Source organism: Salmo salar, chromosome 08 (genome assembly GCF_965601325.2).
Source record: "Salmo salar chromosome 08, fSalSal1, whole genome shotgun sequence".
NCBI lineage: Eukaryota > Metazoa > Chordata > Actinopteri > Salmoniformes > Salmonidae > Salmo > Salmo salar.
This window is the reverse complement of record NC_138298.1, coordinates 41,470,112-41,484,666: the sequence shown is the minus strand read 5'-3', so window position 1 is coordinate 41,484,666 and position 14,555 is coordinate 41,470,112. Positions and strand designations below refer to the sequence as shown.

Sequence of the window (14,555 nt, the reverse complement as noted above, 5' to 3'; positions counted from 1 at the left end):
GGCAGTCCGGCCACTCCGGCAGTTCAGGGCAGTCCGGCCACTCCGGCAGTTCAGGGCAGTCCGGCCACTCCGGCAGTTCAGGGCAGTCCGGCCACTCCGGCAGTTCAGCGCAGTCCGGCCACTCCGGCAGTTCAGCGCAGTCCGGCCACTCCGGCAGTTCAGCGCAGTCCGGCCACTCCGGCAGTTCAGCGCAGTCCGGCCACTCCGGCAGTTCAGCGCAGTCCGGCCACTCCGGCGACTGTTGACTGGCGGGCAGCTCCGACGACTGTTGACTGGCGGGCAGCTCCGACGACTGTTGACTGGCGGGCAGCTCCGACGACTGTTGACTGGCGGGCAGCTCCGACGACTGTTGACTGGCGGGCAGCTCCGACGACTGTTGACTGGCGGGCAGCTCCGACGACTGTTGACTGGCGGGCAGCTCCGACGACTGTTGACTGGCGGGCAACTCTGGTGACTGTTGACTGGCGGGCAGCTCTGGTGACTGTTGACTGGCGGGCAGCTCTGATGACGACTGTTGACTCCTGATGCGTGGGGCAGGTATTGGACGTACCAGCCTGGAGACACGCACCTCCATGCTAGTGTGTCTAGCGGGAAACACCGGACCGAAAGGGCGCACTGGCGGTCTTGAGTGCAGGGTTGGCATCACCCCTTCCGGCTCGATGCTCCCCTTGCCCTGGCACCTGCGGGGCGCTGGTACTGGGCGAAGTGGGCTGTGCGTCCGTATAGGCGAGATGGTGCGCACCTCAGCGTAACATGACGCCCTCCACCTCGTACGCACCTCCCTGTAGTCACGGGTAGCTGGCTTACGGCTCTTCCCTGGCCTGGCCAAACTACCCGTGTGCCCCCCCCCAAAAAAATCTTGGGGCTGCCTCTCGGGTTCCCTTAGCTCCCTTAACTTGTCCGCCCAGAATTTTCTTTCGTCCTGCCAGGTCCATTCTTCCATTTTCTTCTCCTGTGGCTTCCTCCTCTTCTGCTGCTTGGTCCTTTGGTGGGTAGTTCTGTAACGGCTGTCTTCTGTAAAAATGGACCAAGGCGCAGCAGGTATGTGAATACTCATCTTTAATAAAAATAAAGGAGTAGAGCATCCACTTCACAATTCAAACAATATATAAGACAGGAACAGTTTTGCAGGCACACAATACGCAGTGCAAAAACAACTACCCACAAAACCAAGTGACAAACATACTCCTACATATATGACTCCCAATCAGGAACAACGATCCCCAGCTGTTCCTGATCAGGAGTCACAAGACCAACACAGAACAATCACACACACAAGACTGCCACGTCCTGACCCCAAAACTACAACAACAGCTCCATCTGCTGGTCAGGACGTGACAGAATGACAATATTATAATTTACCAATGTTTTCGAATAGTAATTTTGTTATGTTCACCGGAAGCATTTCAGAGAAGAAAAAAATCTGAATTTCACGCTACTGTAAAATGCTGTTTTTGGATATAAATATGAACTTGATGGAACAAAAAATGCATGTATTGTATAACATAATGTCCTAGGAGTGTCATCTGATGGAGATTGTCAAAGGTTGGTGCATAATTTTAGCTGGTTTCTGCTTTTGGTGACGCCTGACCTTGAATTGAAATTGGATGTTTGTACTTTTGTGGCTATGTACTGTCCTAACATAATCTAACTTTATGCTTTTGCCGTAAAGCCTCTTTGAAAATCGAACAATGTGGTTAGATTAAGGAGATGTTTATCTTTTAAATTGTGTAAAATAGTTGATTGTTTGAGAAATTGAAATTATTAGATTTTTGATGTTTTGAATTTCCAGCCTTGTTAGCAATCCCGACTCGGGGTTCATTGCTAACCTGTAGCCCCAACAGTTTTAAGCTAGTTTTATTTATGGTAGTGCACATGTACCTCAGGTCTTCGCAGACCTGCTCCCTTATCAATTTTGTTAATACACAAAGTAAAAACACCTTAGTGAATCTGTGTAGAATAACTAAGCTCCTATTATTGATAAATTCCAAGTATTTAGAACATCAAATCCAAGATATCTTAAATCATTGCCCCAAATTCGTAAATAAAGGTTTAATGACCTTCATTATCTTACCTTTGCTGATATTCGGCTGAATGCACTCGGAAGGTCTCCCACTTCCACAAGAAATGTTCATTTGTTTGATAAAGTCCATAATTTATGTCAAAATAAATCCGTTTTGATGGCGCGTCCAGATCCCCATTCCAAAATGCATCATTCTACCGTCGACGAAAAGTTATAAAGTTCCCTCAGCGTTTGTAGTAACATGTCAAACCATGTTCACAATCAATCTTTAGGGTATTATAATTGTAGAATTGCAATAATATTCCAACCGGACAATAGCAGATTCATTACAAAAGAAAAAGAAAAATGGCTAATCCTTCGTGAGCGTGCGCGAGGTAAGGAAATGACCCCAGGTCGACCAGTTACTCTTCCGGGTGTTATTCAATCAAATCGTATTCTAGAAGCCTCAAACGAGGTTCTAATGACTGTTGACATCTAGTGGAAGCCTTAGGAAGTGCAATATGACATCACAGACACTGCATTTTAGATAGAACTTCATTTGAAATGACTACAGCCATCTGAGGTCAAACTTCCTGGTTGGATTTTTCTCAGGTTTTTGCCTGCCATATGAGTTCTGTTATACTCACAGACATCATTCAAACAGTTTTAGAAACTTCAGAGTGTTTTCTATCCAAATCTAATAATATGCATATCCTACCTTCTGAGTCTGAGTAGGAGGCAGTTTAATTTGGGTACGTTATTCATCCAGCCGTGAAAATACTGCCCCCTATAGTGAAGAGGTTAAAGTAAATGGAAATATTGAAAGACACTGTCAGTAGTGATGTAATTTTGTAAATGCTATATTGTGATATTGTTTCATAAAGAACGTGTTGCAATGTATATACTTTAGTATGTTTAGTCAAATGGAAAAGGAAGGTTTGAATAGGTAATTGCTTAATTAATTAATTAATTAGTGTTAATTGTTCTGAGGGGAGGGGCTAGCCCTACAAAAGGAGCCTCTCTTTCAGTTCATGGAGAGGCATTTTGGATTGAGCTGTGGATGGGGCAGCATTGTTTTTAGCTGTCCCATAAGGTATATGTTTGATGGCAGTACTGTTGTTTTTGTTCCGGAATCACTATGTAAATAAATGCACAGAAGAACTTTTGCGGCTCCGCCATCTTTTTATTTTGATAGAGTTTAAGTTTTCCAGTTTAGCCTTCTGGCCTACTGTACGTGACAGTCTGTTTCCTAGTGAATACACCCCATGGTGTTGAATAGGAGTGATAATCTAGGATCAGGTCTGTTTCCTAGTGAATACACCCCATGGTGTTGAATAGGAGTGTTGATCTAGGATCAGGTCTGTTTCCTAGTGAATACACCCCATGGTGTTGAATAGGAGTGTTGATCTAGGATCAGGTCTGTTTCCTAGTGAATACACCCCATGGTGTTGAATAGGAGTGTTGATCTAGGATCAGGTCTGTTTCCTAGTGAATACACCCCATGGTGTTGAATAGGAGGGTTGATCTAGGATCAGTTCTCCCCGGTCCAAATGATTCAGATTATAATTCTCATCCACTGTTACGAACCGGCTCATAGTCCATAACAAAGAGGGAGACAACGTGGAGATATAGAAAAACATGTATTAAATAAAGTCAACTATATACAAGTAAAAATGGGGTGTGTAGTCAGTAGTGGAAGTGAGTGGATGTGTTCACAGATGGTGATAATGAGGGCTGTTGAGAGGTGCCAAAACAAATGAACACAACGAAGCCCCAAAATGCCACAACCAAAAACAACAGTGTGTCTGGGTGGAGAGAGTCTCCTCAATGAATGGGGGAAAGGTGTATTTATCCCCGGGAGAGTCGTCACACACACACAATGTTTTTTCTCCATAACGTTTGTACACTGTTACTACCCATTCTACTGTTAGGTTGGTACCCCAACACTGTTACTATCCATTCTACCATTAGGTTGGTACCCCAACTCTGATACTATCCATTCTACCATTAGGTTGGTACTCCAACACTGTTACTATCCATTCTACCATTAGGTTGGTACTCCAACACTGTTGATCTGAAGCAGTGAACAAAGACAGGGGTCCAGCTCCCCAAGAAGGTTGATCATCCTGGAACTTGACTCAGTTCCTTTTCTCAACACCATGTCGATGATGTCACGTGCCTTCTCTGCCCTCTCAGCTATCCCCTTTAGTGAGTCCATTTCCTCACTTCCTTCAGACAGAGTGAGTTGTAATCCCATAAAGAATCTAAGGAAGGTCTTTGGTCAAGATGTCAACGTGGTGGTGTGTATCTTTGACTAGCCTGACTATCAGCCTCCCCATCTGTATAGGACAAGAGATCATTCCAGTTCATTCCCTTAATTGCGTTTTCAAAATCATGTTGTGGAAATTCTTTCACACAGAGACACTCGAAGTCAATCTGAAATGAATCATTGTTTATTGTCAGCGAGCTGGAGAGGTTCCAACCAATCAGGATCTCTCCCTGGTCAGACCCAACTCAATGTACCATAGAACACATGTCAATCAGGATCTCTCCCTGGTCAGACCCAACTCAATGTACCATAGTACACATGTCAATCAGGATCTCTCCCTGGTCAGACCCAACTCAATGTACCATAGTACACATGTCAATCAGCATCTCTCCCTGGTCAGACCCAACTCAATGTACCATAGAACACATGTCAATCAGGAACTCTCCCTGGTCAGACCCAACTCAATGTACCATAGTACACATGTCAATCAGGATCTCTCCCTGGTCAGACCCAACTCAATGTACCATAGTACACATGTCAATCAGGATCTCTCCCTGGTCAGACCCAGCAGTTGTCTTATAAAGGCTATTCACAGACAAGTTATATTTGCATGATTTAGCATAATTAATGAATCATTACCGTTTTGTTCCATTCATGTGACCGACCAGTACTGGTTCATAACATTTAACAGACCAATACTGGTTCATAGCATTTAACAGACCAATACTGGTTCATAACATTTAACAGACCAACACCTCACCAGGCTTCTTCTCTCTAAGCTGAGACCTTGAAACTGAGATCTCCTTCTCAAAATAACGTCTGGGCTTACTGCCAAATTACAGCTACTGATAGTGAGGATTTGTACAGTCAGCCACTTGATGAACACACAAATTAGTTTATAGAACAGCACATGAATAAAACACAGACATTTGTTAAAAGAATAGCACAAACATAAACATTTCCCTTACAATCATTTAAGTGTCTTTGTCCACAGACTAGGAGACAGGCCTCAGCATCTTCAGATTAGGTGAAGAAGTGTCTTTGTCCACAGACTAGGAGACAGGCCTCAGCATCTTCAGATTAGGTGAAGAAGTGTCTTTGTCCACAGACTGGAAGACAGGCCTCAGCATCTTCAGATTAGGTGAAGAAGTGTCTTTGTCCACAGACTAGGAGACAGGCCTCAGCATCTTCAGATTAGGTGAAGAAGTGTCTTTATCCACAGACTAGGAGACAGGCCTCAGCATCTTCAGATTATGTGCTATAAGACAGAGGATGAAGGAGAAGGGAAGAGAGAGATCAGAAAGTATGGAGAAGAATGAGGAGTGAGATACACCTGAGATAATGATGTGATGATGGTCCTATGATACACCTGAGATAATGATGTGATGATGGTCCTATGATACACCTGAGATAATGATGTGATGATGGTCCTATGATACACCTGAGATAATGATGTGATGATGGTCCTATGATACACCTGAGATAATGATGTGATGATGGTCCTATGATACACCTGAGATAATGATGTGATGATGGTCCTATGATACACCTGAGATAATGATGTGATGATGGTCCTATGATACACCTGAGATAATGATGTGATGATGGTCCTATGATAGAACTATAATAAGAGACATTTATTACAGGCAGCAACACAAAAACATGCTTCCATTCTGAAAAAGACTTTCTCTTTGATCTGGGTAGCTATGTTTTTATTTGACCTATATTTAATCATTCCACATATTGAAGGGAGGGAGAAAAGAAAACGGTCTTACCTAGATTCACTCAAGTACTTAACAAGATGGTGTTCATGTTCAATGAGAGCTTTGAGACAAGCTCCCGTCACTTCTGGTCCTTTAGGGAGGACTGCATTCAGTAGTTCTCTCATTCGGTCCTGTTCAGTTGTTTCAGCTTTTATTCTGGAGTACTCTTCATCACCAATCATGCTCTTCAACCGCAGAACATCTGCTATTGGCTTTGCGTTTTTGACTCCCTGAATGAGTATAGCCCTGTGATTCTGAAGAAACTCCTCAGCAGGAATCCCAATGAGTATTAATGCTGAAGGGGGGGATCAATTAAATGAATATGTCTTTAGGGTGAACAGCAGCTGTTTCTACATCATGCAGTCTCTCCAGTTATCATTCCCCTGATAGTCATTTATTGAATAGAGCTGACTCCAGGGTTGTGGTCAATTCCAATTGAAGTCAGTCAATAAAAAATAAATAAAATTACTATTCTGTTTATTGAGAAGTCATTGAAAGTAGATGCCCTTTTCCGGTTATTGAATTGGAATTTCAGTTCGCTTCCTGAATTGACTGACTTATTTGGAATTGACACCTACCCTGGCTGACACGATTGTCTATTCTACATAACATACAGAGCCTTGCAAAAGTGTTCATACCCCTTGGATTTCTCTATTGTGTTACATAGTGGGATTAAAATGGATGTAGTTGTAATGTTTTGTCATCAATCTACTGAAAATAGTCTGTAATGTCAAAGTGGACATGTTCCTCATACATACAATATCTGGAAGTATTACATTTCAAGCACAGATTCAACTATATACAAAGACCAGGGATGTTTTTGAAAGCCTCGTGAAGAAGGGCAGTGATTGGTAGATGGGTAACAATAACAAAATCAGACATTTAATAATTATGCTGTGGATTACATATTAAACCACCCAGACACATCAAAGATAGTCGTCCTTCTGAACTGAGTTGCAGGACAGGAAGGAAACTGCTCAGGGATGTTACCATCAGGACATTGGTGAATTTAAAACAGTTCCAGAGTTAAATGTCTGTGATGGGAGAAAACTGAGGATGGATCAACAACATTGTAGTGACTCCATAATAACAACTTAAATGACAGAGTGAAAAGAAGAATACAAATATACAGAATAAAAATATTCCAAAACATGCATCTTATATGCAACAAGGTACTAAAGTAATACTGTTAAAAACATCTACAAAGGAAGACACTTTTTGGCCTAAATGCAAAGCCTCATGTTTGGGGCAAATCCAACACATCACTGAGTAACTGCCTCCTTATTTTCAAGCATGTTGGTGGCTGCATCATAGTATGGGTATGTTTGTCATCAGCAAATACTGGGGAGTTTTTCAGGATAAAAAATAAATGGAATGGAGCTAAGAATAGGCAAAATCCTAGAGGAAAACCAAGACACTGGGAGAGGAATTCACCTTTCAACAGAACAATAACCTACATAACAAGGCCAAATCTACACTTGAGCTGCTTACCAAGAAGACATTGAATGTTCCTGAGTGGCCAAGTTACAGTTCTGACTTAAATCTGCTTGTAAATCTATGGAAAGACTTAAATGGCTGTCTAGCCATGATCTCCAACATCTTGACAGAGCTTGAAGAATTATGAAAATAATAATGGGCTAATATTGTACAATCCAGGTGTGGAAAGCCCTTAGAGACTCACCCAGAAAGACTCCCAGCTGTAATCGCTGCCAAAGGTGTTTCTAAGTATTGACTCGGGGGGCTGAATACTTATGGAACGACTATTTTAGGCATTTCATTTCTATCAATCTAAATATATATATTCTTTGACATTAGAGTATTTTGTGTAGATTGTCGTCAAGAAATGACAATGAAATCCCTTTTAATCCCACTGTTAAACAAAATGTGACGCAGATAAGGCTCTGTATTTCTGTCTGAATGTTTTATATCATTACACCCCACTGAACATGACTCATGAAGACCTTCATCACCCCACTGAACATGACTCATGAAGACCTTCAGTGTCCTTCATCACAACTTGAAGAGATGTTAGCTCTGTAACCCGTTTTATAAACCTCATCCACAAAAACAAGCTTACATGTTGGATGAGAGTCTTTGCTGTATACATCTGAAAGACAAACAATAGAAAATATCATAAAACATTTTAAAAGCATCTGTTAGAAAAGGACATTGATGATTGACATACTGTTTATGTCTAGTATTTCTTACCTTTTGATACCACTGATTTCCATACTGTCCTCTCATCTTCCCCGATTAATTCCATCTCAATGTCAACCCCTGTGTTTCTCATAATCATCTGACAACAGCTTGGTGTGGTGTCTGCAGGTAACAGCTGAATCTTCTGTAGGAGGCCATATGGTGCAACGATTGAGACAACAGACAAGAGATAGAAAGAAATAGTGAAATAGAATGACATTCCAGTTATTCATATACAATATGACAGATTCATGTCCTCAGCCTGCTAAAACTGCACCTCTGGATTGATGGAAGTGGAGTGGGGATTCTTGAATGCAAACAAACTGTTCAGCTTTAAGGGCCCGTTTGGACTTGACAGGACGAATTCTGAAAATCCTTTGGACACCTGATCTTTCTCCCGTTCCTGAACAGCCTACAAAATGAGCAATGTAGTAGTCAGTCAGAACAATGTAGTCTCGTAATTCACACAACATGCAATCCATTTTTGTCAACAAAAAAATGTGTAGACTATTGTTCTACTATCCCAATTTTACCAGGATAATATTTTAAAGGTGTACCAGGTAAGTTGACTGAGAAGAGATTCTCTTTTACAGCAACAACCTGGGGAAAAGTTACAGGGAAGAGGAGAGGGGATAAATGAGCCAATTGGAAGCTGGGGATGATTAGGTAGCCATGATAGTATGAGGGCCAAATTGGGAGTTGAGCCAGGACACCGGGTTAACACCCCTACTCTTATGATAAGTGCAATGGGATCTTTAGTGACCATGGACAGGACACCCATTTAACATCCCATCTGAAAGACAGCACCCTACACAGGGCAATGTCCCCATCACTGCCCAGGGGCATTGGGTTCTCCTTCGACCAGAGGGAGGAGTGCTGTCTACTGGCTCTTCAAATGAATGAGACAAAAATAGATTTCTCACAGAGCTGCATGTTGTCTTTGTAATCTAGAGATTTTCAACAAACTATCAGCTTTCCTTCAGTAAGTTTCAACATACTGTTGTCACTTCAGTGAAAGTGCCTCACCTCTTTCTGACTGGAGTTTCTGAGGAGCAGGTACAGCCTTGAAATGACTGTTGACCTTTTTACTGCCATATAGAGGACCACGTCACAGTGGACATCTATGTTCAAAGACAGTAATCTCAGTATAACAGAGATAAGTGAGAACTTGGGATGGAGAATTTTAGCATGGAATCTGGTGACGTCATGCACTTCCTCTAAAGACACTCCATGTTCCTCTACATGAAGAATCTTCATCTCATTCCTCAGGGAAGGGTTGGTCCCTGATCAACACAATAAAAAGGAGACAGAAAGACAAATATTGTATTATTAATCCAACTAAAACACAAAGAATATGCAGTACCAGATCACAGTAAACTCAAACTCCCAGAATAGTTCATTCATTCATTCAGGAAGTGAAACTCAGTTACATGAAAATGTCTTTCTGAATACTATTTCTATATGGTTTTACCTAAACAGACACAGTGTGGCAGATGAACTTCCTCCAGTTCACCTAACTCCATAGTGATATCCAGCAATGGACCACCTTGTGTGTACTGCATGTCTTTCAGAAGGTGACTGTAGGGTTCCCAGTTCCTGAAGTGATACTTCAGAATGACATCTCTCTCACACAGCCAGCGGAGCCCAGACACTGTGCACTCATAACTCCCTTTGGGTGTCCTGTGCCTGAGGGCAAACAACAAGATATGGTAGAGAGGGTCAATGGTCAAATCGAGAGGTTGGATTAGAAGACTACTCCCAAAGGTAATGGGGAAATACACTAGCAGGTGGAATGAAATGTTAAAAGTAGTTATTTTACCTGAACATTGTCACTCCCTGGACAGTGGAAGTCAAGGGTTCAATCTGAAGCCAGTGTGTGGAGTCCTGAACAAGGACAAGCATGCCAGTAATACATATGGGGCCTGTTTCCTGGACACAGATTGAGTCTAGTGCTGGACTAAAAAGCATACTCAATGGAAGTTTCAATAGAAAGATCTTATCGGTCCAGGACTAGACTTAATCTGTGTCTGGGAAACTGGCCCATTAACCAAAGTAACTAATCTAATGTATTTATTCAATGTTACTGTCACGAGTACTGTCTTCAAATTTCCTGTCATATAGGAGCCAAGGCGCAGCGTGCCGGTAATTCCACATACTTTAATAGAAGTGAAACCGAACAAAAACAATTAACAGGATAAACAGAAATGAACGTGACACAACTGCAGTACACACAAAACACTCATAGAAAGAATAATAATCCACAAACAGGTTGGGAAAAGGCTGCCTAAGTATGATTCCTAATCAGAGACAACGATAGACAGCTGCCTCTGATTAGGAACCATACTCGGCTCAAAACAAAGAAATAGACATCATAGAAAGCCCACCCCACACCCTGACCTAACCACATAGAGAAACAAACCCTCTCTCTCTCAGGTGAGGGCGTGACAGTTACATGGAATGCTGGTGATTTATCAATTCAACTGTCAAATTAAAAAATATGACAATAGCTAAAATCCTGCATGACTACAAGCAGAACACAGGACTGTCTATATCCCAGTATGAATGGTTGGTCAGTACACACCTGGCTTTGAGACTGTGTTTATATTACTAAAGCAGAACACAGGACTGTCTATATCCCAGTATGAATGGTTGGTCAGTACACACCTGGCTTTGAGACTGTGTTTATATTACTAAAGCAGAACACAGGACTGTCTATATCCCAGTATGAATGGTTGGTCAGTACACACCTGGCTTTGAGACTGTGTTTATATTACTAAAGCAGAACACAGGACTGTCTATATCCCAGTATGAATGGTTAGTCAGTACACACCTGGCTTTGAGACTGTGTTTATATTACTAAAGCAGAACACAGGACTGTCTATATCCCAGTATGAATGGTTGGTCAGTACACACCTGGCTTTGAGACTGTGTTTATATTACTAAAGCAGAACACAGGACTGTCTATATCCCAGTATGAATGGTTGGTCAGTACACACCTGGCTTTGAGACTGTGTTTATATTACTAAAGCAGAACACAGGACTGTCTATATCCCAGTATGAATGGTTGGTCAGTACACACCTGGCTTTGAGACTGTGCCTGACTCCTGCAGGTATGTAAAAGTAAGAATTGACATTATGACTTACCTGAACATGGTCACAAGTCTTACAGCTCTGAGGAATCCCTGAAGTCAAAAGTAGCTGTTCTATAAAACATATTTAAATACAAGTAATTAGACTGTCAAGCAACCAGACGCATTTATGAAATTGCTTATTTCAGTTACTAATAACCATGCACCCATTAATAACTGACTGTAAACGCTGTTAAATTACCATGGATTGATGAGGAATTAAAAATGATATGGTTGAGAGGGAAAAGGAATGACAGACTACTGAGGGCAGTAGGGGCTGCGCTACCCCCTGAAAAATCAGAATGAAATAAATATATATATACATACAGTGGGGGAAAAAAGTATTTGATCCCCTGCTGATTTTGTACGTTTGCCCACTGACAAAGAAATTATCAGTCTATAATTTTAATGGTAGGTTCATTTGAACAGTGAGAGACAGAATAACAACAAAAATCCCCCAAAAAATCCAGAAAAACGCATGTCAAAAATGTTATAAAATGATTTGCATTTTAATGAAGGAAATAAGTATTTGATCCCTCTGCAAAACATGACTTAGTACTTGGTGGCAAAACCCTTGTTGGCAATCAGAGGTCAGACATTTCTTGTAGTTGCTCACCAGGTTTGCACACATCTCAGGAGGGATTTTTGTCCCACTCCCATTTGCAGATCTTCTCCAAGTCATTAAGGTTTCGAGGCTGACGTTTGGCAACTCGAACCTTCAGCTCCCTCCACAGATTTTCTATGGGATTAAGGTCTGGAGACTGGCTAGGCCACTCCAGGACCTTAATGTGCTTCTTGTTGAGCCACTCCTTTGTTGCCTTGGCTGTGTGTTTTGGGTCATTATCATGCTGGAATACCCATCCATGACCCATTTTCAATGCCCTGGCTGAGGGAAGGAGGTTCTCACCCAAGATTTGACGGTACATGGCCCTGTCCATCGTCCCTTGATGCGGTGAAGTTGTCCTGTCCCCTTACCAGAAAAACAAACCCAAAGCATAATGTTTCCACCTCCATGTTTGACAGTGGAGATGGTGTTCTTGGGGTCATAGGCAGCATTCCTCCTCCTCCAAACACGGCGAGTTGAGTTGATGCCAAAAAGCTCCATTTTGGTCTCATCTGACCACAACACTTTCACCAGTTGTATTCTGAATCATTCAGATGTTCATTGGCAAACTTCAGACGGGCATGTATATGTATTCTTTAGCAGGGGGACCTTGCGGGCGCTGCAGGATTTCAGTCCTTCACGGCGTAGTGTGTTACCAATTGTTTTCTTGGCGACTATGGTCCCAGCTGCCTTGAGATCATTGACAAGATTCTCCCGTGTAGTTCTGTGCTGATTCCTCACCGTTCTCATGATCATTGCAACCCCACGAAGTGAGATCTTGCATGGAGCCCCAGGCTGAGAGATATTGACAGTTCTTTTGTGTTTCTTCCATTTGCGAATAATCGCACCAAATGTTGTCACCTTCTCACCAAGCTGCTTGGCGATGGTCTTGTAGCCCATTCCAGCCTTGTGTAGGTCTACAATCTTGTCCCTGACATCCTTGGAGAGCTCTTTGGTCTTGGCCATGGTGGAGAGTTTGGAATCTGATTGATTGATTGCTTCTGTGGACAGGTGTCTTTTTTACAGGTAACAAGCTGCGGTTAGGAGCACTCCCTTTAAGAGTGTGCTCCTAATCTCAGCTCGTTACCTGTATAAAAGACACCTGGGAGACAGAAATCTTTCTGATTGAGAGGGGGTCAAATACTTATTTCCCTCATTAAAATGCAAATCAATTTATAACATTTTTGACGTGCGCTTTTCTGGATATTTTTGTTGTTATTCTGTCTCACTGTTCAAATAAATCTACCATTAAAATTATAGACTGATCATTTCTTTGTCAGTGGGCAAACTTACAAAATCAGCAGGGGATCAAATACTTTTTTCCCCCACTGTATATACACGGCTCAAAAAAATAAAGGGAACACTAAAATAACACATCCTAGATCTGAAGGAATGAAATAATCTTATTAAATACTTTTTTCTTTACATAGTTGAATGTGCTGACAACAAAATCACACAAAAGTAATCAATGCAAATCCAATTTATCAACCCATGGAGGTCTGGATTTGGAGTCACACTCAAAATTAAAGTGGAAAACCACACTACAGGCTGATCCAACTTTGATGTAATGTCTTTAAAACAAGTCAAAATGAGGCTCAGTAGTGTGTGTGGCCTCCACGTGCCTGTATGACCTCCCTACAACGCCTGGGCATGCTCCTGATGAGGTGGCGGATGGTCTCCTGAGGGATCTCCTCCCAGACCTGGACTAAAGCATCCGCCAACTCCTGGACAGTCTGTGGTGCAACGTGGCGTTGGTGGATGGAGCGAGACATGATGTCCCAGATGTGCTCAATTGGATTCAGGTCTGGGGAACGGCGGGCCAGTCCATAGCATCAATGCCTCCCTCTTGCAGGAACTGCTGATACACTCCAGCCACATGAGGTCTAGCATTGTCTTGCATTAGGAGGAACCCAGGGCCAACCGCACCAGCATATGGTCTCACAAGGGGTCTGAGGATCTCATCTCGGTACCTAATGGCAGTCAGGCTACCTCTGGCGAGCACATGGAGGGCTGTGCCGCCCCCCAAAGAAATGCCACCCCACACCATGACTGACCCACCGCCAAACCGGTCATGCTGGAGGATGTTGCAGGCAGCAGAACGTTCTCCACGGCGTCTCCAGACTCTGTCACGTCTGTCACATGTGCTCAGTGTGAACCTGCTTTCATCTGTGAAGAGCACAGGGCGCCAGTGGCGAATTTGCCAATCTTGGTGTTGTCTGGCAAATGCCAAACGTCCTGCACGGTGTTGGGCTGTAAGCACAACCCCACCTGTGGACGTCGGGCCCTCATACCACTCTCATGGAGTCTGTTTCTGACCGTTTGAGCAGACACATGCACATTTGTGGCCTGCTGGAGGTCATTTTGCAGGGCTCTGGCAGTGATTCTCCTGCTCCTCCTTGCACAAAGGCGGAGGTAGTGGTCCTGCTGCTGGGTTGTTGCCCTCCTACGGCCTCCTCCACATCTGCTGATGTACTGGCCTGTCTCCTGGTAGTGCCTCCATGCTCTGGACACTACGCTGACAGACACAGCAAACCTTCTTGCCACAGCTCGCATTGATGTGCCATCCTGGATGAGCTGCACTACCTGAGCCACT

General features: G+C 42.9%; 1 protein-coding gene across 1 annotated transcript in view; it reads right to left on the bottom strand.

The window, feature by feature from the left end:
* Positions 1–3,655: 3,655 nt before the first annotated feature.
* The window catches only part of LOC106591460 (uncharacterized), a 43,380-nt gene continuing 32,480 nt past the window's right edge, over positions 3,656–14,555 (bottom strand). The window contains exons 14-22 of the mRNA XM_082978221.1: positions 11,375–11,433; positions 10,050–10,114; positions 9,702–9,916; positions 9,257–9,513; positions 8,508–8,642; positions 8,243–8,375; positions 8,112–8,141; positions 6,047–6,329; positions 3,656–5,529 (exon numbers count right to left, since the gene is read on the bottom strand). Coding sequence (XP_082834347.1) covers positions 5,523–5,529; positions 6,047–6,329; positions 8,112–8,141; positions 8,243–8,375; positions 8,508–8,642; positions 9,257–9,513; positions 9,702–9,916; positions 10,050–10,114; positions 11,375–11,433 — 1,184 coding nt within the window. The 3' untranslated portion in view covers positions 3,656–5,522. The remainder of the gene's footprint in view (positions 5,530–6,046; positions 6,330–8,111; positions 8,142–8,242; positions 8,376–8,507; positions 8,643–9,256; positions 9,514–9,701; positions 9,917–10,049; positions 10,115–11,374; positions 11,434–14,555) is intronic.